The following is a 24,922-nucleotide window of genomic DNA, read 5'->3' as shown; positions in this document are numbered from 1 at the left end:
AGAAAGTATAAAGAAAGTCACTTTCATTATATATATGTTGACAGAAATCTTAAGGCACACATACGAGTCTCTGTTTGATAAAAAATGCGCGAGCGTCTAATTATAAGCTATATTTAAAAAGAGACAAATCTTTTAAATCTCTCTCGATTAAATATTTTTTTTTTATTTAAAGATTTCTAAATGTATGTGCATGAACATTTTTCAACCGAAATATCTCGACAGGTATACTCCACATCACATTCTCGATACAAAAGAGAAATAAAATAAACTATCTTATTTATTTGTAAGAGACACTTATATTATACATCTTTTGTTTCTTCAGATTGAGGGATGATATTAAACTGATTCTCCATTCTTTGTAAATTTTTTTTTTAAATTTCTTTACATTATACGTACAACAGAATTTATATATATTTTATTGTATAATAATAATATATACTTAACAAATATATATATTATTCTTGAATATTTTTACATATTATGTTATTCTCGATAAAGAGAGAAAGCAGAAAAAATAAATTATAATTTTATAATAAATTCGATTTTTTTGTACAAAACAATTTTAAAAAATAAAAATTATTTTTAAATAAAATAATAAAATTCTAATTTTTTATATAATACTTTAACTTTTGTTAAGTATATATTTTATTGTACAATGAAATATATAAATTTTATTCAACGTAAAATGTAAAGAAATTATATATATGTATATTGTGTGATGGCGCTAGTGAACGGAAAAATGGCCAAAAAAAAAGAAGCACATTTGACATTCGCAATCGTCCGCGATACATAAAATCATTTTATTCTTATTATTTTGAAACTTCAAGAAAGACGGATGACCCTTGCGAATGGCAAGTGATATGCACTTTTAATCCTTCTAGAGACACATCTTTCTGATTTTGATCTTGCAAAAGTGATCACTCGCAGTGGAGATACCGGCAATTTATAGGCTATCGAATGATTTGAAAACACGTTTAAATATACGTAAGCTGCACAGAATAATAATACAATACATAATTGAATTTGCAAAACAATTAAGACATTTTATTATTTGCGTTTAATTAACTAAAATGTATGTTTATTTTATTTTACATTACTACATATTAATTTATCATGATATAACTACTGTTGACATACAATCCCTACCGATCTTATCATAAAATATTAATTAATAATTCGGCGATTTCGCAGGATGATGAAGTTTTGCCCGCTATGTATAAAAAATGGCCTAAAAAGAAAAGTCAAAGCCTTTCAACTCAACTTTGAGGAAGCAACATGGTCTTGTGAGACGGAAAATGTATATATTACTTTTGTTCTATTCTCAACTCTCTTTACAGTTTTTCTCACAATTTTGTTTTTATTTCAGTGTCCCTGGCCAATTGGTTATGAAGAAACAACGTTTTTTCAAAGAAATGCTTTTACCTGTAATTGGAACGAAGAACTATCTCCTCCAATTGGTATTCCTGAAGAAAGTATATCTACAACAATGGAATTATTGCTTTATACTCCACCTGTAACTCCTGGTGGAGAGCTTTCTAAGGAATCAATTGACAATGCGAACACTGAATATTTAATCAATCCTTCATCAGAAAACAAAGTTGATGAAACATTAGTTAAAAATAAAGTTATTTATTCAACCAAAGAACCTACAGGCTTTTTGCCAACATCAGAATTAAGTGAGACAGAAAGTAATAATATTCTTAAAGAAAGAAGGAATAGTACAAAAGAAGAGAATATAAGTGTGAATGTTAGTAAAGCATTGCCTAGAATCACTAATATTCAAAAGGCTCACCTCGATGTTACATTTTTATTAAAAAATGACAAATGTGATGATAAAAAAATACACAAGTCTAAAGATCCCCCAATAGATGCAACTATGATCAACATTGCTGAAAATACATTATTCGAGAATATGTTATGCAAAGAGGTTGATTTAGATAGACAGTGTAATATAGAAAGTACGCAGAATAAAAATAGCGAATTGAGTGATAAAATGAATGAAGCAGAAACAAATTTAAATACAGAATTGTTACCAGAGACTGACAAACCAATGGTTGATGCAAATGATATAAATAATCTAAATACAATAAATAATTCTTCATTGAATATCTCAGATGTTAATTTAAGTATAGACAATATAATAGAAGATATTTTAAGTACAGAAAATCATATAACTGAAAATATAAATAATGACTGGTTACGTTCACTCATTGACATGTAACTTAATTTACTATTTATCAATGATTAGAAAATAATTGTACAAAACAAGACTGAAATTTGCAATAACTAAAACATTTTGATGCATTATAAAAAACATAATAAAAAACATTATTATCTGTTTTGAAAAAAAATGCATTTATTATAGTATTGTATTTTGTTTTACTGTTAACGACATAATAATACCTCTCTCAATATGTAATAGAAAAAATTGTTAAATATATATTCAGTATTTATAGTAAACTACTTGAGATTTACAGACATCGGAGAAAAACAAATCTTTTATATGCTGATATTTTATTGATTCAAAGATTTAAAAATGTATAAAATTATATAAAAATATACAAAGTAAAAATTTAGTAAATAAAATTTAATAAATTAATAAAATTCATTAACTATATTTGTAATATATTATTATTACAAATACCTATTGATTGACATAACATTTAATATATCTTATTGTTAGCGTGAATGGTAACAGAAAATTTACATGAACCCCATGAAATTGTACCTAACATAAGCAACACGAATTGCTTGGGTGCAACACGATCAATCACGTGGTAAATGATGATCCCGCCGAAATCCATCTCTTTTTATCGGCTTTCCGTACACACAAATGGATTATGCGTAAAAGCGCGATGCGCTAGCCAATCAATCTTTTGGTCTTACGGAGAAGCTGTAAGTTGATTGGTCATTGCGTCGTTTCTTGCCACGTGACGTGCTGTATACGAGAGTCATATATATGTATAATAGGATATGAGTCTCATTCAATCTCATTGATTGTAAACGCACGACAGCTGCATTATATTTATATTTTTATCTGCGCTTATCGTTGGAGATTGATCTATATACAATCTGAAATATTGTATATAGTTATATTATTAAACAAAAACTTGGATAATTTTTCTTTTGTAAAGAAAAACAAGAACGAAAAAGATGGATTTTCTGGAATATCCGGACATTTTTGCTGAGGTTAAGGGCGCTATGGTGAGAACTCTTAATTTTTGTTTTGAAGCAAAATTAATTACGTATAATTGATTTTTATATTATTAAATAAACATTAGAATTTTAATTTTCTTGATATGATTAAGAAAAGTTCTCATTTTATTATGTGAATCGCAAATATTTAACATGATTAATTACAATTTGTCTTTTAAGTTTATTAAGAATATGCGAATTGTTTAATAATTATTACACTATGCAATTAAAATAGATTTTTTTTTTTAAATATACAAATAAAATTATTTTAATGATTAAATGATCATATGATCATATGAATGGAATTGTTTTTTATGATTACCAGACACCAGGTAGATTAAAGTTGACCGACCAACATCTGATCTTCAAGAATCAGAAGACTGGTAAAGTAGAACAGATTTCTGCTTCTGATATGGAGATGGTAAATTATCAAAAATTTATTGGAACCTGGGGTTTGCGTATTTTTTTAAAAAATGGCACTCTGCATCGCTTCAAAGGCTTTAAAGAAGCTGATCAGGAAAAGATTGCCAAATTCTTTTCTGTCAATTATAAGAAAGATATGTTGGAAAAAGAATTGAGTTTAAAAGGTTGGAATTGGGGTACCGCAAAATTTATGGGTTCTATCTTGAGCTTTGATGTAGGTCATCACACTGCTTTTGAAATACCTTTGTATGACGTGTCACAATGTAATACGGGAAAAAATGAAGTGACCTTAGAATTCCATCAGAATGACGATGCTCCAGTAAGTTTGATGGAGATGAGGTTTCATATTCCTGTTAGTGATAGTGCCGACCAAGACCCTGTCGAAGCATTCCATCAACAGGTAAGAGCAGATTTATTTAAATAATGAGGGAGTATATTCACATAATTTAAATATAAGTAAATAAATAAATAAATAAAAGTAAAAATAATTTTTTTTATCACTTCTAATAGGTGATGGATAAAGCATCTGTGATCAGTGTGAGTGGTGATGCGATCGCTATATTTAGAGAGATTCACTGTCTAACCCCGCGTGGTCGTTACGACATCAAAATCTTCCAGTCTTTCTTTCAACTGCACGGCAAAACTTTTGACTATAAAATTCCCATGTCAACTGTCTTGAGACTGTTTCTATTACCACACAAAGATAGTCGACAAACGTTCTTTGTCGTGAGTCTGGATCCTCCCATAAAACAGGGACAAACGCGATATCATTATCTGGTTCTCCTGTTCAATCAAGAAGAGGAGACCTCTATCGAGCTTCCATTCACTGAAAAAGAGCTAAAGGAAAAGTATGAAGACAAATTAACGAAGGAATTAACAGGACCGACATATGAAGTACTTGGCAGGGTTAGTAAAGCAAGAGATTAAAATCACGTCTTTTTTCTAACATTTATATCTTTATTTTAACATTATGTTATTTGTTTCGGCTAGGTGATGAAAGTAATTATTAACCGAAAGATAACTGGACCTGGACACTTCTTAGGTCATACGAAGACGCCTGCGATTAGTTGCTCCTTCAAAGCCGCGGCAGGATATTTATATCCGCTTGAACGAGGTTTTATCTATGTGCATAAACCGCCAATACATATTCGTTTTGAAGAGATAGCTTCGGTAAATTTTGCACGCGGCGGCAGTTCAACCAGATCTTTCGACTTTGAGATCGAACTTACGAGTGGTGTAGTTCACACTTTTAGCAGCATTGAAAAAGAAGAATATGCTAAATTATTCGATTTCAGTACGTCGAAGAAACTTCGTGTCAAGAATCGCGGCAAGAGTGACAAACCTAATTACGACGAGGACTTTGGGGACAGCGATCAAGAGGATGAACCGGATGCTTATTTGGCGCGAGTCAAAGCGGAGGCGCAGGAACGGGACGGCGAAGAAAATCAAGATTCCGAGGAAGGTTCGACTGATGAAGATTTTAATCCGAATCAAGACGTAAGTGATGTTGCCGAAGAATATGACAGTAATCCCAATAGTTCCGATAGCGACGAAGACTCGGATGCATCTGAGGCTAGTCATAAAAAGGAGAAGAAAGAAAAGAAAGAAAAGAAATCTAAATCAGCAAAGACAATATCAGAAAAACCGCGCAAGCAGAGGAAATCGAAAAAAGATAGGGATACAAATAAGCCAAAAAGACCTCCAACAGCGTTTATGTTATGGCTTAATAGTACACGCGAAAGGATTAAGGCGGAGAATCCAGGAATAAATGTAACAGAAATCGCGAAAAAAGGAGGTGAAATGTGGCGAGAGCTCAAAGATAAATCAGAATGGGAAGCGAAGGCAGCCAAGGCTAAAAAAGAGTACGCGGCATCAATGAAAGAATACGAAGCAAGTGGAGGCGGTAAACCTAAAGATGATAAAGGCGGTAAAGAAAAGACGGAAAAAAAAAAGAAGGAAACGAAGAAAGAGTCCCCTAGTAAATTGATGACTGGCTCATCTTTTAAAAGCAAAGAATATATCAGCGATGATGATAGTAGTAGCGACGAGAGCAAAAAATCCGAAAAGAAGAGTTCTGATAATGAAAGCCGAGAAGGAAAGAAAGAGAAAAAAAATGAGAAGCGATCCACGGAAGACATTGAAAAAAGGACAGTAAAGAAGAAGAAACGAAATCAGTCAGACAATGAAGAAAGCGATGCGGAAGAACCTATTGAGAGCACTCCGCCCTCATCCGACGCAGAATCTAAAAATAGTGATTAATAAATGCTAAAATATGTGTATATGTATTTATGTTAAGTCAATATTCTCTTTCATTTGTTTACCAATGTTTATTTCTTGATTTAAAGATATGCAAGATTTAAAGATTTACCCTTAGAAAGTAATTTGATGAGAATAAATGACTTTACACTTATAAGATGAGCATTTAACTAAATTAATGATACACATTAATGATACATGTGTAGTATTCATTAATATTATATTTAAAGTAAAATATTAATAAGATCTGAATATCGAAACAAACGAATTATTGTTATTAATTTTTCAAATTTTTCTTATTTAAACAAATATACTTTTTTTCATTAATGAAAAAATTATGTAAAGGAAATATTTTTTTTTCTATACAAGAGAATTAGGGTTGTTATTTCCATCTTATTCTGTCTCTCTCAGTAATTATTTAATACATGAAAATAATTTTTTATAATTAAAATCGTTCCTTTATATAATTTTCTCTCCACACAACCTAAAAGCTAAGAATTTAATAAAATGTTTGCACAAATTAAACAAATAATTTTTATTATTACATAGTACACATATACACTATATAATTTCTTGTGAAATATTTTTATATTTAATGCTACAAATGAAATCTATAAAACATTCAGTTTAAAACTGTCGATTATTCAGTAATAATACATATAATATTATAGATGGCTATATAACATTAATTATATATTCAAATATATATATGATCTAATTATTGTTTCGTAAAAAAAATGACATTCAAAATATTTGCATTCATATTGTTAACAACATTTAAAGAAGATAGGAACCAAGTACATGTGTACATTTTCTTGTCAACTATGTGGTTTCTTTTCCCTTTCGGTTTCTAAATAATTTGTCTCTATCTCTTTAAACTCAATGTGTTGCTCTTTCATGGCTTTCTAAAACATGAAAATGTACAAAATTATTACACATATACTGTTTTTTGTACTATATTTACAATTTTAATAGATTTTTTTTAAACATTCAGCAGTTTACACAAGAATTTGGTCTGTGAGAAGGGAGACTCGTAAAACTTACCGCTACACAATCTTTATAGACTTTAAGCAAGGAGGCACATATTGAATCATTGGTATCACCTTTTAAAAACTTTTCAGAGAACCAACTATTAAAACAGGCGTCGTATTTTTGTTTTAACTCACTGCAATGCTCCATGTTGCGCTCTTGCTTTTTCTCCCTCTCTCAGTTTCATGCGTTACACGTTTGCAGATTTCCTAAAGATACAAGTAAAATACAATTTGGTTCTAATTACCTTGATACACTGCTGATACATTTTGAATAAATGCGAGCATGTGCTGTCACCCGTTTCACCTTTCAAGAATTTTTCAGAAAACCACATATGGAAACAAGAGTCATACTGTTGCTTCAGTTCATTGCACGTCTCGCCTATGCTGTTCATGAATAAGTATATACGGTTCTGAAATCAATTCGCATCAGATAAAATTTATAAATTTTGAAACTTGGATTTAAAAAGCGAGAGTATGTAATCTTAAATAGGTTAGAAAAATTGCAAGCATAGAGCTCACTTCCTAATCTTAACGAAAATTCACAAAATTCACAAATGTTACATTCTGCAATATTCACCCGCAGCAACGAATCTGACAGCAAAGATACTTGAATTTGATGGACAAAAAATTGTGCTGAATAATCGTATTCTTGGATTATGCCGGTTACAAACGGGATGACATCTTTTCTTTTCGATTCGATTAGACTATCGAACGAAATTGCAATTGGCTCTGTTTGATGTAAAAACTTTTATGGAGAATCCACATATCCATTATCCAATCGACCAATCCGATAAACTCGTCGTATGCAGCGATATTACCTTTGACCTTGTTTCATTGCGTATTGGTTTTGAAGATAAAGCGCGAAGCCAAAACGCATGTACCGAGCTACCGAGAAATTTGGGAGAGGGAGATGTCAGGCAATGTCAGATCAGATATGTCAAGTATCAAACTGTACACCATCGTTATTAATTATTGTTACTAATTGCTATATCGTCAGAATGATAGTGTTTGATGTATCATAGTGCAATCTTTATTACTTAACATGATATTGCCATTCGGATGGAGGACATTGTCATTATTGTGAAATAAACATATTCGAGATCCTATAATTTCTTTAGATTACAAAACACACTTACGATTAATTCAATGTCGTCATTGATAAGCTCCTGATACAATAGTTGCTAGATTTAATCGTGTAGCGATGAGTAGCAAGCATAGTCCAGGAAAAATTACACTGGGTATGATGAAAGGTAGGTTGGAAAAATGAATATATTAACAATTCAAGCTTAATATTTGTAACAAATATTAGGCTTAAATGTATAATATAGATTTCTAAATCTTTTATTACATGTTTGATTGACCTTTGCACCATCTCTTTAAAGGCAAACCAATTGCCACATCTGTCCCAGTGATTCATTACCGAGCTAATGACGACGAACTGGAGGAGCTATATCCAAGCTCTTCCGATGAGGAGAAACGTATGACTTCAGAATCTGGCAAAACAAGATTTCCATCAAGCCCCTCCAAAAGTAGCGAGAATGGCCAAGGATTGGAGAATGGATCGGAGAGACGTTCGACTGACGATAATGTGTCTGAAGGTACTCCTCCATCTTCAGATCCATGGAAAGTGTTGTCCGAGATTAAACGAAATATTACAAAGACATTTGAAGAGAAACTTTCTGAGATAAAAAGCGATAAAAAGAAGAAAAGATTTAACAAAGATAATTCCAGTATTAGCGATTCAGAGGATCCAGGAGATGTCACGCTCGATGAGAATGTCAATGAAAAGCAAGAGAAGGAATCAACTTTACCCATTGCTCGCAATAAAAGTACTGCTGCGAGATTCGTCGGCTTTTCGCAAGTGAAAACTGGTTTGAAAACCAAAAACTCCCAAGACGAAAGTGTAGAGAGTGGTGTAGAAGCTGCTGAATTTTCCGAATCGACTCCTGAACAGCTTCTTTTTGAATCCCAAGAATATTTTCGCACCAAGGATAAGAAGGACGATATTACGAGTCATAATCTCTTTACCCAATCAGATGGATGTATTCAAATGAAAGAAGAAATAAAATTTACTACATTGCTCTCTCGTATGAAGGATCATGTATTTCAACAATTGGCAAAGCAGTTAGCTGCACTGTTCATCCTTATGTTTGCTTTCTGCTTTGTGATTCCATTGCCTCCACACTTGATTGGTTTCTGTATAGGAGTATTCACCACAATAATAATACATAAATTAGTACAAAAGATCAAGGAAATTTTAGCAGCACCTTTAAATGAAGAGCCTGCACATGTGGTGGTTCCTGTATTGGAAATACCAGCAGTGGAGGAGCATGCAGTCCAAGAGAGATATGAAGGATGGTTGAATGAGTTGCCATATATTTATGATCCCCATAACTATCATGTGGCACGCACAAAGTCTGTTTTCTTCAGTCTAGAAGGTGGAGTGCTGCGCGTTATGGAGACTAGAATGAAAGTACCAAAGAGAGCAGTGTGGGATGAGCCTAAACGAAAATTTAAATTTATTAGAAAACGTGTATATAATCTTATTGGTGCAAAGATAGAATTGTTACCAGAAGGACTCATTCGGAGAAGGTAACCATATCATATATATATAATTATTTGATATTTTATAATAAATTTTTTATACATAGAATAAAAGTATTTTTCATACACAGGAGATGGAGTAAGAAATATCCAATTTGTATTACAATGGATCCAGGAGCGTTAATAGAAGTTTTGAACGACTGCACAGGTATTGGAAAGGAGTCCTTTGAGGATGAAAAGAAAACTAGTTATGCAGAAGGAGCTAATCAGGAAGTTGAGGAAAATACCTTGGGCGAGGAGACAAAAAGTGAAGACGAAGACTCTAGATTTGAATTCCTTAAAGATAACGAAGAAGATGAGTTAAAAATTGATGAAGATGAAGACGATGATGATTTTTCGCAATCCAAGTCCTTAAGAAGTATTTACGAGGACTGCCGCGACAACGAAGAAGTCACCAAATGTAGACTTTATGTATTCGCACGTGCCGATCGGGAAAAGGAAGATTGGTAATATTTCATTGTAATAAAATCTTTTAAATCAATCGAAATAATTAAGAAAGGCTCTAATCAAATTTCTCAATTCTCAAAATATGATTTGAAGCTTAAAACTTCTTAATCATTAAATTTTAATTTAAAATGATCTTTTAGGTTTCGAAGATTGGTATCAGCGGCATCTCTTTCAAGAAAACGGCACTCAACTTGTTCCATAAACGATTGCGCATCTTGCGCGAATGCAATCTCTGTGCCGGACATGGCCGAAGCAAAGTTGCTCGAAACGACTCCCGAAATCACCTATAACAGCTATATGAGCAAGTACCTGAACGTAAGCGATGCGAAAATCAAATTAACTCCAGAATTTTTTTAATGTTGATCAAGCAATTATCTTTTAGGCAGATCCTGAGAGTTCTCCAAAGGAAGATGATGTTCTTTGGGTAAACTGTCTCTTGGAACGACTACTGTTCGACATGCACAGTTGTCCAGAAACAATTAATCTTATTCAGGACAAAATACAGCGTAAACTCTCTAATATAAAACTTCCATATTTCATGGAGAGCCTTCTCATAACAGAAATAGTGATTGGACAGAATGCTCCTATTATTCATAAAATTAGTAAGCCGGTATTCGATGAACGTGGATTTTGGCTTGATATGAATATTACCTATAAAGGTTGTGTGACCATGACTGTAGAGACAAAGCTGAATTTGATGAAATTGACGCGTGCGAGTAGTGTTTCCGGTGAGATCGACGAGAAATCTATCCCTACCAGATCACCAATATTCGATAGCGATGTAGAAGATAGTCCAGAGACGTCCACGGAAGACGAAGATATCGCAAAAGTCGCATCGTGTGTCACATCCAAAGACGCCACGTAAGTGAATTAATAAATTAAATCATGAGTGTTTTAATTTATAACTTGCTTCTCTAATCTCTGTTAAGTCATATGATAGTAATCTTTAATGTATCTTCAACACACGCTTTCTTATATTAAGAATATATGAAATTTTAATAAATTACATAAAGCTTACTTTTTTGCGATCAAATGTATGCTCTTATCAACTAAGCGTCCATTAAATATCCTAAAAGTTTTTCATAAAAATCCATGATTCATAGACTATGTAATTTGCGAAAAGATTAATTAGATTTTCGCATATTACAGACCAATCCAATCTTCTGGCAAGAAATTTCTTAGCATGGTCGATAAGCTAGCAGCCAACAAGTATTTCCGACATGTAAGCAAGTGATTTTTAATTATGTTTGTTTAATTAGTTAATTTGTTACTTTACTAATAATTATAAAAACAAATGAAAAAGTTTATTAACTCAATAGCTAATTAATTGAGTAATTTTCAGGCTACTGAGTTATCCTACATACGAAGAGCAATGGAAGGTGTTTCCAATACAGAGATCCGCTTCACGGTTAGCGTATCCGGCATCGAGGGTTGTCTTCTGGTAAATATTCCTCCACCACCCTCTGATCGACTCTGGTACGGTTTTAAACCCGTGCCCAAAATCACCCTTACTGTGCAGCCAACTCTTGGAGAAAGAACCGTCAACATTGTATATGTGACCAAATGGATTGAGAATAAGCTGCTCAGAGAATTTGAAAAACTGGTAGTTCTACCAAATATGGATGATCTGGTTTTATCATTCTGTCCAAATTATCCATTTGTCGTGGTGTAGACAACTTTTATGTAAACCAAAATAGTTTCCTATTTTTACATTACTTTTTTTTTTGTATATGGTTTATAAACATTACATACACATACATCACTCGTGTAATTGAGAAATGGATTTTTTCTCATCAATACGATAATTCATCGAAATTCATAAGTAGAAATCTATGAAAAAATTAAGAGATTCATAGATGACAATGATGTAGTTCTTTTTAGCTCTATTTTTACAAGATTTTTTAATATTACATTACATTATTTTTCTTGCAAAGAATGTTTTATTAAATATATACAGTATTTACAAGAAAATGAGAAGAATAATTGTGATATATCATTTACTAATGTTATCTTTCTATTTATAAAATTTAATGAAAAAAGAGGCGGGAGAGAAAAAAATTCATATTATGAGGAAGCATTATTTTTATTAGAATATGTAAAAAAAAATGTAGCGAGAAGAGAGACGCACGGGAAAGCAAGACAATTTAATTAATGTTTAGTTAAGTGCGATTGTTTAATTGTATAATTAATCGCTGCAGATTATTTAATTGTATAATTATATGTCACGAAACTAATGGCCACATTCTAGATAAACAATACTAATATTAATGTCTATGTGATCATAATTAATCATTTAATGCAGGCAGCTGATGCAAAATGTTTTAAAATTATTATTAAAATATTGTGAAATAATTGAATTAATTATAGAGAAATTAATCGGTTATTGTGATTGAATAAAATGAGCAAAATTGTCAATATATATATGAAATACAAGCACTCACGTGGCACTAGAACTGTTGGGCCGTGATATTTAGGCTCGTAATATAATCGAGCAAACATAGCTTGATCGATAAGGTGTGTAGAAAAGGAAGTATATAATGTGTTAATATCGCTTATCAAAATCGACCGCGTTTATTTTAACCGCGGCAAAATATTAATTTTCAAAAAATATTAATTTTGTACATATGATTGTTGAAAAGCGTAAAATAATCAGATTACAACAAATATGTAAATTTAATTTTTCTTTTGCAAGAGAAAACAAAACTAAATTTATATTCAATAACTTTTTGACAAATGCAAAAAAATTCATTCTCCTCCGTCTTGATCGACTAAGTAAAGTAAACTATATTACTAATTCAATGATACATTAAAAGAAAACAAAATGTATATATGTAATGTGAATGTATTAATTGAATACACGGTTTGTATCTCGCCAGTTTGATCTATGAGCTGTGTTATTTTGTTTGATACTATATAAATATATGTGTGTGAACATTTGTGTATTTGCGCGTCTCAGGGAGAATTATACATAGAATAAATCCTGGAGTCACAATGTGATTTTATTTTATAAAAGCCACAACAAATTTCTTAAAAATAAGAAAACTTTTATCAAACATATAAGACATAAATTATATTAGGAAGAACATTTCATATGTTTAAATATAAAATTAATGCAATAAAAAGCAAATATATTTTGTAAAGATTTTTTAAATGATATTTTTCATTAAGACTTGCACCATTGTTGAGCTCACATTGTGGATCCAGAGTTAGATCACAGAGTTATATTGTAACAGTTTTTGCAAAAATAAATTATATTGTATATTATCAACTGTTCCTAAAAAAGTTTCTTTCTCAAAAATAAGTATTAAAAAAAAAAATTGTTTTTTTTATTGTATAAGTTGTAACATCCAGAATACACAACTTCTCTTTCTTTCTTTCTTATTTCCTACCAAAATGATTCTAACTCATAAACGATTGTCTCTGTTATATACACAATACAATTAAAAAAAAATTAAAAAGTACATATAGAGAGGAATACAGTTTCTCTTTATTTTTCTAAATATATTTTCTTTATCGCACATATCTTCTGCTATATAAAAACTGATAAGTTATTTCAATCAGTATAAAAACTTATAAAATTCATTTATTAAATCTGTACAATTGTTATAGATCTAATCAATATAAACAAATTATACTTAATTCTGCAGCGAGAGTCGATGTATTTGTCTACATAAAATTTCTATATATATGTATAGATTATCTTAAAATCACACACATTGCGCACATTCTCTTGATAGATACTAAATTTTATTCCCATGTTAAATCGAAGATATTGATAATTAAATTACAGGAAATCTAAGATATTAAAAAAAGAATCAATCTTGAGGAAATATAAATAAATAGATAAAATTTTTGTATATGTCACAACAGTAAATCTTATTTCAACAAAAACGCAATATGCAAAGATCAAGTTATATCATTAAAAATGAAAAAATCAAATATAAGAGGATTTTAACAAAGGTTTAAATGAAATTTTTATTTTAAGGGAAAGTACGCAATTTCTGAACTATTCTGTATATAATAATTCTTTTGCTCTCTAGAACAAATATTGGAGCAAATGTGTTTTCTATCTTCTCGTGCACGCTTTTCCATGTTTTTCTTAATGCAACAAATAATATCACAGTTTGGAGATCAACAGTCTGACAGTTGCATGTTACGTACACCAAGAATAATTCTCTATGTATATAATACTCTCGTATATGGCTAGATTGGCAGTTTTTTGACAATAATTTTGTATAGATTTCCATTTTTGCAACATAATAGATACTCGTACCTCTTATTTAATTTACATGTCTTTATAGTTTTCTGAAGAAAATTTTAAATCTGGTATTGGCTAGCTGTTGAGAACGCAGGGCGCGGTGTCCATCTCTCGTACAATCTGTTCCCATGTCTCCAGCCTAGGTGCACACACCAAAATGAGATCACCGAGACGTCGTTTGGCCATTATTACGAATTCGCCAGGACCATGTCGTGCGTCACACATCACCGGTAATCTCACGCGTACGCTTCTTTTAGAACAGGTTGTTATGTCGATGTTCTCGTTATTCTGTCAATATACATCATACCTTATAATTTAGTTTTATGTTACAGAAATTTAAAAAAATCTAAAGCTGACGTTGTTTCGTTTCATAAAAACTCATTACCTCGGCTTCCTGAACTTGGCGTAGAATCTTTGTGATTCTGAGCACCAATTCGGCCGCGTCTAGATGAAGCTGCTGTTCAACGGCAGTGACAGTGCCTGTAGCAACCAAGTCGCTCTGGCAATAAGCATTGGCGAGTTCCTCCATGGAACATGGTCTGCACTCTTCTTCTTCATCTGGAACATGCAGTGCACCTCCTTTTGGTGAATTTAATTCCAGGTCATACTGTAGCTTGACCTTTGTGCTTTTAAAGGAATAATCATCCTCTGCTTCCATGTAAAGCGCGGCCACATGCTTCCGTGAGCGAAAGCATCGATGTGAATACTCATGTTTGCCATCAGATGGAGAATAGATTTGCCTCAATTTGCGGCCAGCTTCTAGAAACACTCGTGCAGGTCCAGAAATCTTAACGCATGTACGAAAATCTAAACTGCTGAGACTGACAGGAATGTTTCTCGTGGACGAAGTCGGAAAAGAGAACACTACTCTCAGAGCACCATGAGGATAACGCCACAATACAGTTCCTCGAGCACAGCGCAGATATACTGGTCGAACACCACCGTTTTCTCCTCCTCCGCTATACAAAAAAAAGTGGACATATTTTAGTGACATATTCTTATAAAGATATCAAGATTACAATAACAATGTTAAGCTATACATTACGTGTAACAATAATATATGAAGAAATTGAAGTATAAAATCTTTTTTATAAAATGTAAAGAATGATGAATGAAAAAGATTTACGAAATTTAAATTTAAATTACATTAGCTGTATGTACTAAAATTATGAAAGTTAAAATGTAGAAAGAAAATTATGACAATAAGAAAGGCACTAACCTTCCAGACCAGTCGCATTGGTCCGCAATGGTATGTTCGTAGGCGGATACGCTGACAAAAATCAGACTAAGAGCAACAATTTTCGCACGTAACATTTTTAATATATACATACTATAAAACAATTGGTATAAACACGTTACATGTTTGATGTTACAAGGACGCCTTTGCGAAAGTCGGATCGCAATAAAATGCCTTTTTTCGAATTAAGTACTCAAAGAATAATCCTTTTGCTCTGCAATATCTTAATTAAGAACGTTTTTATCATTATTTAAGAGTTGTTATCATTATTTAAGAGTTTTCCCGGAAAAATCTCAACTGAATCAGAATTCATTGAATAAAGACATTCATGGAGTATTTCGACACCATCTTTCCAGATGGTTACTCGACAAACGGCGAACAACCGTGCAAGCTATGACACTTAAAAAAAATTTCGACTTGCAAAAGATACACAATGTCTGCTGGAAGGATAAGATGGTACTGTATCGCATATGACAGTCACAAGCCCGAATATGCGTACAAAGAGCATAAACATAATCTCACAATCGTCCTTGTTTCGGACCGCCCATCGAGAACCTCGCCAAATTCTCCGCGAGCGCACTACGCATTTTCTTCTGGCGCGAACTATGTCTAATTAGCACATCACAGAAACGTGTTTCGAAGTATGCACATATAGTTTCCTTTTATTTAGGCTTCTTCTATTTCATGGAAGATTTTCCTCGATCCCCAGACGTTACTTCAACGGCACATGCACAGAAGAAAAATATCGTTGTCCTCTCTGTCTTTCACTCGGTCTCTCGTTGCGATGTGGTCACATAGCAAAAATGCTAATACAAGCAGAGTTCCAAGCTGTTCATTCCGACAAGCTTTCCCCGTTCGAATTAGACTTATGTTAGATAAACTTAGATTAGGACTACTTGGCAATATTCCGAGTCTTTACACGGATTAGTCGTGTATTATATATATGATCTCTTATTGCTTCATATTCGATCGCTATACGAATTTAATTTACATTGCATGTGTATATTTCATATAATCTCTTACATCGTTATTAATGAAATCATGCATCGAAAAAAAATTGTCTTATCAACGGATCACAAAAATTTCGTTTTCTTAACTTTGTTTAAAATTTCCTCATCCACTCGTCACATCCTTTGTTCATCATTAAATCTGACACCATGGCTAGATCAATTTATCTTTGTGACCGTTTATTTAGCTCGCCTTATCATATCCTTAAAGAATTAGGTTTATGTAATACAGGAGAACAAAATACATACATACACAAATATATATATATATATATATTTTTTTTTACCGTAAAGGAAAAAAGAGGAAGGAGGATCAACGAGACCGTCTCGAGACAAGATGCATTTATCTAGAAGTTGGGTCAGATATTCGAAAGGATCGTAGGGTCGGTGCACCAAAAGATCGCTCATCAAAAAATCGACAATATCAAGAATCCTCTTTTCTTTCAGATACAATATCGCTTCTTCCTCTCGCATATTTTGCGATATGCTATGATTGGTATCACAAGGAACATCGCGTATCTCTCGTTGTTCTGAAAATAAATTTGATTAATTGCCCCGGTAAATGATTAGATGTCATTTCTTATCCTCAACAGCTTAGTAACATAGAAAAATCATTGCTTTCCTGGATGCCTACGTGCTCGAATCTTGTTTAGAATCAAGCTAGCCTTAATGCGATAATCATCTTTATTCATTTCGAGATCTTTATCAACATGTATGTATCTAGTCTCCGATCATAATTGATGTCCGAAAAGTGGTCCAAAACAAATGACGTTTCCATTTGTTGTTATTGGAGAAATTATTAAAGTTTTCATCATACATCATCTGACACAAAAGCTGTGTTTGTTGATATTGTGTGTTGGAGCATTGGTTTGACCAATCAGGATAAAGAAATCTTTGCTCCAATTGGTCAATCAAACTCTTTCAGCATTTATAGCGTCAAAATGAACGCAGCCATAATCTGTCGATTTCATGCGATATTGATCTTGTATTTATATGATCTTTTTGCGATGCCTCCAATTACGACGATGGTCAATGACGGCTTTTTGATCGTTATTCGATATTATTAAATTATTGCAATTTTTGACTTAACGAATTTGTTCACTAAATTATATATATTTAATTATTTTACATTTTTTTATTGTGTACGATAATAGTGTTAAGTAAGTGGCTTGAAATATATATAAACATTTTATGTACATATACGTACAATTTTTCATTTGCTGCTTTTCACAAATTCTATTAAGTTTTTTTATAAATTAATTATTAAATAATAATTAATTATGCAGTATAATTAACGTATTTTTAATTTCTTTTTAGAGAAAATATGGCTGTGATAATGCTATTCAGCAGAAATGCATGCGTATTTCGACAGTATCAACAATGTAGACTTTTGTTAGTCAATGCACTTCATACTCCAGAATGTAACAGTTATGGAAAAGATAGACACAAGTATGAATACAAGCAGACTCGTAATTTTAAAAATTTTGGTCATACCCAAAAAAGATCTAGCTTTACCTCTGCTTTAATCTCTTCTCTACCAATTGCAATTCCCAGCATTGGATTGTTTATATGCATGGGTATTGACTGGCAGCGGTGAGTCCATGATATTAAAAATCAAAAATAATAAATTAATATCAAAAATAATAAATTAAATATTATAAAGACATATAAGAATATTATGAAGATGTATAAGAGAATTTAAATAATTCTCGAAAATTATATTTTGCTATATAATATATTAATATGAAGTATTATTTTGCAGGCTACTTAATCTAGTACCACCTAAAGTAGAGGCAGCCAGCATGTTAGTGGAGGAGACCCAGGACAATGAAAACATGGAACATACGGAACAGGAGTTACAAAAAAAAAAAAATAAGAAAGAGAAGATTGGATTTCGCGATAGAAAGGTTTATTGAACATTCACATTATTAATATTGATTTCATATGTGTTAAAGTACAAAATAATTTCAAGAGTAAATTTCCACATGTATTACATAAGATATTTGTTTACATTATTTATATCTCACAAGTTGTATGTTTATTATTAAAAGAACAAGAAGTATAGAATCGTATAATTTTTTCTTGATGAAATATATAAAATATAAAAATTGTATATGTATTATATATATAGTTATAATAATTATGCAGTAAAATAAGAAAAAAGGCATACAATATGCAGCAATCATTTTTGTATATAAGTTAAACACAGTAATAGTACTGTAAACTTAACAATTTTATGCCTTATTTACATTAACATGTATCTGTATAGCAGAACGATGCAAGCTAAAGTGTTTTTGCAGATAATAGAATACGAGAACAGGATAAGGGCGTATTCAACGCCAGATAAAATTTTTCGTTATTTCGCGACTGTGAAAGTGACTAGCTTAGGAAATATTGAAATTTATATGACACCCGATGATTTTCTACGGGCTATTACACCAAATATGCAACAGCCAAATGGTAGGGTTTTTCAAAATTTTTGTCATATTAGTACTAATGCAATATATAATTTTGAAGTCTAATTATTTTTGTATTTACAATAATTTATACTAAATTTTACTAAACATTACTTATACTTGTCTCGCTCTGCTAACTGAAGCTTTGCTATCCTATATGATATGAATTGAAAAAAATGATATGGCATGAAAAAAATTCTTATGCAATAATCAAGTAAGAAAATTGCTGATTATCGAAATTGGATGTGGATAACATTACTAGAGCGTTCACTACTAATTCTCAAGAATTTCGCAAGAATTTTGCACTTTTGAAATCTGTGATTATCAACTAACTGTGTGTATGCGCAGATAATAGAATACGAAAATCGTATAAGGCATTACTCCACACCGGACAAAGTGTTCCGTTACTTCGCGACCCTCCAGGTCACGAGCAACGATATGCACGAGGTGTTTATGACGCCGGATGACTTTTTAAGATCAATGACGCCCGGTGTAAAACAGCCCGACGGTAATCCTATACGATTATGCTTCGCTTGGCACTCGGTGCTTCCAATTGATTGCAAGACGTTGCGTTGTGACTCTCCACTTCTTTTGCATGTGCAAATTCAATTAACATTTTAAAGAGAATAATTATATTCTAAATAAAATTATAAAAAATTTATAATTATAATTTGCAGATTATAATTTTCCAGAATTGTATATTAGATTTATATTATTTTATATAAGAAATATAAAAATAGAAGCTATTGATAATTATAACATTATTGACTTTCAGGCCTTGGATTAGACCAATATAAGCGTTATGATCCAAAGGTATTAATGAGTTTAATAAAGACGAAACATGCAAGATATTTATATGTGAGAATATTTTCTTTTCTTTTAGAATATTCACACAAAATTAGAATTGGAATTGGACGAAGACAGCATCTTCTACAAGCTTGGCAGTGCAGGCCTCATTACTTTCTCTGATTATATCTTTTTATTGACTGTCTTATCAAGTAAGCTATATGTTCACTATTCCACATTAAACTTTAATTATGTATATGAAAACAAAGAAACAAAATAAAGAAATTTCTGTTTAAATATATATATATATATATATATATATATATATATATATCAATTAAACTTTTAAAATATATAAATATTAGATTTTAATGATAAAATTTTATTTTTCAGCCTCCAGACGTCACTTTGAAATTGCCTTTAGAATGTTCGACTTCAATGGAGATGGTGACGTCGATTCCGAGGAGTTTGGAAAAGTGGCTACATTGATACGGCAACAAACTAGTATAGGTACTCGACACCGTGATCACGCAACCACAGGAAATACATTTAAGGTCATAACTAACTTATTAATATTTGAATAAAATTTGTAAAAAATAATAAATAATTAATACGTCATCAGCTCTTGAATTATGTGTTTAAAAACTTTATATTTGATTGAAAATAATTAAAATCTTTCTTATTTCACTCAGGGAGTAAATTCCGCGCTAACTACGTATTTCTTTGGGCCACAAATGAATCAGAAGTTAACCATCGAGAAATTTTTGGACTTTCAGCAACAACTTCAGCGAGAGATTCTAAGTCTTGAGGTAAAGATCATCAATTTAATATTCTCATTTATATTTGATTATTTGATATATGCTTATATATATTTTTCTGCTTAGTTCGAACGACGAAATCCGGATGAGAATGGCAATATTACTGAGGTAGATTTTACGGAATTACTATTGGCTTATGCTGGATATTCAGCAAAAAAGAAGGCAAAAATGTTGAAAAGAGTGAAAAAGACGTAAGTATATGGAAATATTTAGTTTTTTTTTTTTTCATTTTTAAATATTGAATTATATATTTAAATATCGATTGTTTACAGTTTCAAAGAAAATCCGAAAGGGATTAGCAAAGAGGAATATCTCAAATTCTTTCACTTTTTAAACAACATTAATGATGTAGATACAGCCTTGACATTCTATCATATAGCCGGCGCGTCTATTGATCAAGGTACGATATGGAATAATTTAGATTAATTACACAAATAATTCCCTCCGAAAAAACTTATTGACATTTATTTATAAATATTTATGTACAATATTACAGCAACATTGAAACATGTAGCTAAAACTGTAGCGCATGTGGATTTGAGTGACCATATTATTCAAGTGGTGTATACGATTTTCGACGAAAACAGTAAGTTGATTTGTATTAATAGATTGCGATTTCTAATTAATAGATTAAACTGAGACTGCATTATCTGTGATATAATATATAAATATTAAGAATATATCTTTGATAGTAAAATTATTTAGATATTGCGGATCTTATTTTTTTATAGTGGATGGACAACTTAGCAATCGGGAATTCGTTGCTGTGATGAAAAACCGTGTTCTGCGCGGTTTGGAAAAATCAAAGGATACTGGATTTGTCAAGTTAATTCAATCTTTGATAAAGTGTGCAAAAAATAGCAATCTTCTGTTGTATGATAAATAAATAAAGCCACATATAGAACCTATGTGCTAATTACATGTATTTGATTCATTGATTGTAATATATATAGAAATATAAAAAACTATTGTTCTTAAATAGAAATTGTAACATTTATAATAGAATTGTTATGTTCATATTATAATTTATATTTTATAGTTTATATTATTAGGAGAAAGTTAAAGATTTATATTATAGCAATTTTACATTATAATGTATTGTATTAGTCCACTTTCACTATTTTATGAAATAGAGCATGAAATGCCAGCCAAAAAAAGTTCACGAGATATAGAAATTACTATTTTACCCATTCAGTAAGCATTCAGCACTTATTCAGCCAATATCGAGATCTTGTATTGCAAATTACAAGTTGGATTGTTAAATATAATAATGCATACAAAATATACTTTCAATTTATTTTTGGCACAAACAATGACAATACTATTTATCATAAATTCTGTCACAGCAAATTTATTGGAAAAACTTACAGAAATGACTTTAGCAGGCAAGTAATATGTCAAATATGAATCGTGATTCAATCATGTTGTATCTTATAATGATACATATATTATTTTATTAAATATGATAGAGTCACCAGTTGTAAATAAAGAAGTGTCTTCAAAGCAGGAAATAGCAGATGTTTCAATAGGACAATACTTTCAGTGAGTAATAATATATTTATGCAAAAGATGATAATTATTTGTAATATTTTGATAACATTAAATCTATATAAAATGCAGAGATATATTTTCTGAACATCTTGCACCTCTTAAAATTGAATTTGGTCATGTCTGTGAAAATCCTAGTGAATGGGAACAGAGATTTGAACAAAGAGACTTTGATAATAATCATCATAGTGGCAAGGTAATTCAAATTAAGATTGTTTTAAGATATATATTAGAAATATATAAATATATTACTTATTTAATATGAGTAACTAACACTTGATTTATGTAATGTATTTAATATTATACATTTTGTATTTCACTGCTTCACATTTTTTATATTTTATGATATAGTATCAATATGTTCATATTAATTAATTTGATAAATATTTTAAACATTTATTTATTTTTTTACATATATGTTTCTGTTTAAATATAGTTTATTTATAATTCATAACTATATGTGGTTTTTGTTGTATTTTAGATAAAATGGGGTAACAAATATGGAAATTATGGCGAGCAGTATTGGGATTTGAATCATTAAGTTTAATCGCAAAATTAATTGTTCATAAATAAATATTAATAATTTCTGTTTAATAATTCCTTATTTATAATTATTGTGACAGTTTATTATAATAACATAATTGTCATAAAACAAAAAAATCTTAGAAGTAGAAAAAAATTATAAATAATGAATGTTTTAAAAAAATAAAAATTTGTGAAACAAATAAGAAAGTACAAATAAAGAAGTTAATGTTCTGAAAATGACTAATAATTAGATTTTAAAATGATCAAATGATTTTGGATAATGAGCATTATTAAAAAGGACGTACATAACTGTAAGCATCGGTGGTTCAGTGGTAGAATGCTCGCCTGCCACGCGGGCGGCCCGGGTTCGATTCCCGGCCGATGCAAAATACTTTTTTCTTTATTTTTACAAATTATACAAAATATTTTTCAAAAAATCGTAAAATAATTATATTTTCGAACAAAGTAGAGAAGATTGTTTAGATGGAAAAAAAAATAAGACTGCATCGGCCGGGAATCGAACCCGGGCCGCCCGCGTGGCAGGCGAGCATTCTACCACTGAACCACCGATGCTTGTACGAACAAGCTTCTCTAATTCATTTGAAAATATAATTATTTTATGATTTTTGAAAAATATTTTATATAACTTGTAAAAATAAAGAAAAAAAACGTCTTGCATCGGCCGGGAATCGAACCCGGGCCGCCCGCGTGGCAGGCGAGCATTCTACCACTGAACCACCGATGCTTATGCGAGACTTCCTTTCCTTGGTTATCTACAGTTACATTTAATACGGTAAAGAGATGAAGAATCTTCCCATCCTTTACCAATGCAAAGCAAACAAATGAAAATGATCCGCCGTTTCTATCTCTTTTTTAGGACAAATATCTGTAGCCAGATCTGAGTCTATCTTCACACGACTGTAATCCCGAGGTAAACGATCATGGAAATTGTGGACAGACTAGCGGTATTTCCGACGGCCAGCTCATACACGAGTGTGAAGTGTCGTTTGGTTTGCGCACGCAGGAGTCGCGGTTTGCTAGCGAAAAAGGTCGACGGTCTCTTAATCCGATTTCGCGATATTATGTTGCGATTATTCGAAAATAAATCGCAACTCGGCGAAGTCATGAAAGTCGCGGCTTTTTCGTTAGCCGAAGTGAATTACGCGACAGGTGGCGTAAGCGGATTGGTCCTGGAGACGGTTGATAAAGCCAGAACCAGGATTCAATGCAGAGAGGAGATCATGGGCGGAGTTCGATTAAGGATTTACGAGCCCTACCGCAACGGTGACGATCCTTTCGAATTCACCGGATTAGCCAGAGGCGGTCAACAAGTAATTATCGTATATACGTCATATGGTAAGACACAAACGCTATACGATAAGATGATATAATATTTAATTTTTAATTTTATATAATATTTAATTTTATCGTTAACTCTGTAACCGAACGTTAGTGTACTAGCATAGTACTTAATACGCCAGCAGGTTGCTAGATTAAAGAAGAATTATGGAAAGGCGATCGATCTGCTGATCGAATTGGCATCGTTGCAGCATAATTTCCATATGCTGGACAGGGTAATCAAGGCGACCAATCGTCGCGTAAATGCTCTGCACTACATCATTATACCGCGATTAGAACGGACTTTTGCGTATATCGTCACCGAACTCGACGAATACGAGCGAGAAGAATTCTATCGCATTAAGAAGATACAAGAGTTGAAGATAAAGCGACATAACGGGAAATTTTCCTACAATTCGATTCAAGATGCGGGTATATTCGATGATACAGACGAAGATCTCCTTTTTTGACGCTATTAAAAAAACAAGATTCTCGCCTTCACGAGAACGCACGTTTGAATTTTCAGGAAGAAAGGAATCCGTACGCGTTATTGTTTACATTGTTTAATAAATTTCACCCTACTCAGAGGAAGAAAAGGGGGATACAGGCACCCTGCAATAAATGCCGGAGCGCGCCAGACAACCGAGGAGAAAGCGCGATGACAGAACGAGATGGGAAACGAAAATCGGAGAGGGATCCGAGCGCGCAGCGGGCCCAATTATACCAAGAAAATACAGCCCATAAAACCAGCCTAACTGCTGCCAAACATCGGAATATGATAATGAGAACATGACTGTTGCTCTTCCTTGCCTTCTAGCCTCGTAGATGGATTTCATAGATGTAGCAGCTGCCAAAATGAGAGAGAAATTTTTTTCTAAATTTCAACTGTTCTATCAGATATTTTGCATGATGAATTTTGCGCTAAATCAAGATATTTCACAATCGATATAATTTGACTTTGAGAACAAGTTTCTTTACTATATTTGACATTTG

General features: G+C 31.8%; 9 protein-coding genes and 3 non-coding genes across 14 annotated transcripts; 7 read left to right on the top strand and 5 right to left on the bottom strand.

Annotated features, from left to right (window-relative positions):
* The first annotated feature begins 736 nt into the window (after positions 1-736).
* LOC126854380 (uncharacterized) lies at positions 737-2,333 on the top strand. The gene is made up of 3 exons (XM_050601022.1): positions 737-984; positions 1,192-1,297; positions 1,367-2,333. The coding sequence occupies exons 2-3, from the start codon at positions 1,193-1,195 to the stop codon at positions 2,219-2,221; spliced, it is 960 nt and encodes a 319-aa protein (XP_050456979.1). The 5' UTR covers positions 737-984; position 1,192; the 3' UTR covers positions 2,222-2,333.
* Positions 2,334-2,989: 656 nt separating this feature from the next.
* Positions 2,990-6,288, top strand: LOC126854756 (FACT complex subunit Ssrp1). The gene is made up of 4 exons (XM_050601769.1): positions 2,990-3,204; positions 3,521-4,018; positions 4,129-4,524; positions 4,609-6,288. Exons 1-4 carry the CDS (start codon positions 3,154-3,156, stop codon positions 5,875-5,877), a joined length of 2,214 nt encoding a protein of 737 aa, XP_050457726.1. The 5' UTR covers positions 2,990-3,153; the 3' UTR covers positions 5,878-6,288.
* Positions 6,289-6,414: 126 nt separating this feature from the next.
* Positions 6,415-7,645, bottom strand: LOC126854759 (TP53-regulated inhibitor of apoptosis 1-like). Of its 2 annotated transcripts, none has more exons than XM_050601773.1 (3): positions 7,467-7,615; positions 7,151-7,315; positions 6,415-6,779 (listed from the first exon to the last, which is right to left on the bottom strand). In XM_050601773.1, the coding sequence occupies exons 2-3, from the start codon at positions 7,295-7,297 to the stop codon at positions 6,693-6,695; spliced, it is 234 nt and encodes a 77-aa protein (XP_050457730.1). In that variant the 5' UTR covers positions 7,298-7,315; positions 7,467-7,615; the 3' UTR covers positions 6,415-6,692. The 2 variants fall into 2 exon arrangements, with proteins under 2 accessions (XP_050457730.1, XP_050457729.1); XM_050601772.1 differs by having other exon boundaries at positions 6,416-6,779; positions 7,483-7,645.
* A 156-nt stretch (positions 7,646-7,801) lies between these two features.
* LOC126854755 (testis-expressed protein 2) lies at positions 7,802-13,220 on the top strand. The gene is made up of 7 exons (XM_050601768.1): positions 7,802-8,155; positions 8,288-9,497; positions 9,581-9,955; positions 10,097-10,271; positions 10,339-10,817; positions 11,106-11,178; positions 11,299-13,220. The coding sequence occupies exons 1-7, from the start codon at positions 8,107-8,109 to the stop codon at positions 11,626-11,628; spliced, it is 2,691 nt and encodes an 896-aa protein (XP_050457725.1). The 5' UTR covers positions 7,802-8,106; the 3' UTR covers positions 11,629-13,220.
* A 216-nt stretch (positions 13,221-13,436) lies between these two features.
* On the bottom strand, positions 13,437-16,601 carry LOC126854757 (meteorin-like protein). Its single transcript, XM_050601770.1, has 3 exons — positions 15,434-16,601; positions 14,600-15,173; positions 13,437-14,502 (listed from the first exon to the last, which is right to left on the bottom strand). The coding sequence occupies exons 1-3, from the start codon at positions 15,541-15,543 to the stop codon at positions 14,290-14,292; spliced, it is 897 nt and encodes a 298-aa protein (XP_050457727.1). The 5' UTR covers positions 15,544-16,601; the 3' UTR covers positions 13,437-14,289.
* On the bottom strand, positions 16,433-17,262 carry LOC126854758 (uncharacterized). The gene is made up of 3 exons (XM_050601771.1): positions 17,093-17,262; positions 16,746-16,988; positions 16,433-16,662 (listed from the first exon to the last, which is right to left on the bottom strand). Exons 1-3 carry the CDS (start codon positions 17,148-17,150, stop codon positions 16,643-16,645), a joined length of 321 nt encoding a protein of 106 aa, XP_050457728.1. The 5' UTR covers positions 17,151-17,262; the 3' UTR covers positions 16,433-16,642.
* A 188-nt stretch (positions 17,263-17,450) lies between these two features.
* On the top strand, positions 17,451-21,802 carry LOC126854869 (calcium uptake protein 1 homolog, mitochondrial-like). Of its 2 annotated transcripts, none has more exons than XM_050601987.1 (12): positions 17,451-17,618; positions 17,776-18,051; positions 18,221-18,365; positions 19,263-19,422; positions 19,690-19,727; positions 19,798-19,912; positions 20,094-20,254; positions 20,393-20,509; positions 20,585-20,709; positions 20,791-20,918; positions 21,015-21,104; positions 21,250-21,802. In XM_050601987.1, exons 2-12 carry the CDS (start codon positions 17,783-17,785, stop codon positions 21,402-21,404), a joined length of 1,503 nt encoding a protein of 500 aa, XP_050457944.1. In that variant the 5' UTR covers positions 17,451-17,618; positions 17,776-17,782; the 3' UTR covers positions 21,405-21,802. The 2 variants fall into 2 exon arrangements, with proteins under 2 accessions (XP_050457944.1, XP_050457943.1); XM_050601986.1 differs by lacking the exon at positions 19,263-19,422 and adding an exon at positions 18,759-18,918.
* On the top strand, positions 21,765-22,818 carry LOC126854870 (uncharacterized). The gene is made up of 4 exons (XM_050601988.1): positions 21,765-21,903; positions 21,988-22,060; positions 22,139-22,262; positions 22,548-22,818. The coding sequence occupies exons 1-4, from the start codon at positions 21,789-21,791 to the stop codon at positions 22,605-22,607; spliced, it is 372 nt and encodes a 123-aa protein (XP_050457945.1). The 5' UTR covers positions 21,765-21,788; the 3' UTR covers positions 22,608-22,818.
* Positions 22,819-22,906: 88 nt separating this feature from the next.
* Positions 22,907-22,977, top strand: Trnag-gcc (transfer RNA glycine (anticodon GCC)). The gene has a single exon. It is a non-coding gene; the product is annotated as a tRNA-Gly (tRNA).
* A 116-nt stretch (positions 22,978-23,093) lies between these two features.
* On the bottom strand, positions 23,094-23,164 carry Trnag-gcc (transfer RNA glycine (anticodon GCC)). Its single transcript has one exon. It is a non-coding gene; the product is annotated as a tRNA-Gly (tRNA).
* Positions 23,165-23,265: 101 nt separating this feature from the next.
* Positions 23,266-23,336, bottom strand: Trnag-gcc (transfer RNA glycine (anticodon GCC)). The gene has a single exon. It is a non-coding gene; the product is annotated as a tRNA-Gly (tRNA).
* Positions 23,337-23,529: 193 nt separating this feature from the next.
* Positions 23,530-24,856, top strand: LOC126854622 (V-type proton ATPase subunit D-like; the record flags this gene model as incomplete). Its single annotated transcript, XM_050601553.1, is given in 2 exon segments — positions 23,530-23,939; positions 24,045-24,856. Coding segments are annotated over 2 exon segments (765 nt in total), but the record flags the coding sequence as incomplete, so codon positions are not given.
* Positions 24,857-24,922: the final 66 nt, after the last annotated feature.

This window comes from Cataglyphis hispanica, chromosome 14 (genome assembly GCF_021464435.1).
Source record: "Cataglyphis hispanica isolate Lineage 1 chromosome 14, ULB_Chis1_1.0, whole genome shotgun sequence".
NCBI lineage: Eukaryota > Metazoa > Arthropoda > Insecta > Hymenoptera > Formicidae > Cataglyphis > Cataglyphis hispanica.
This window is presented reverse-complemented; position numbering and strand designations above follow the sequence as displayed.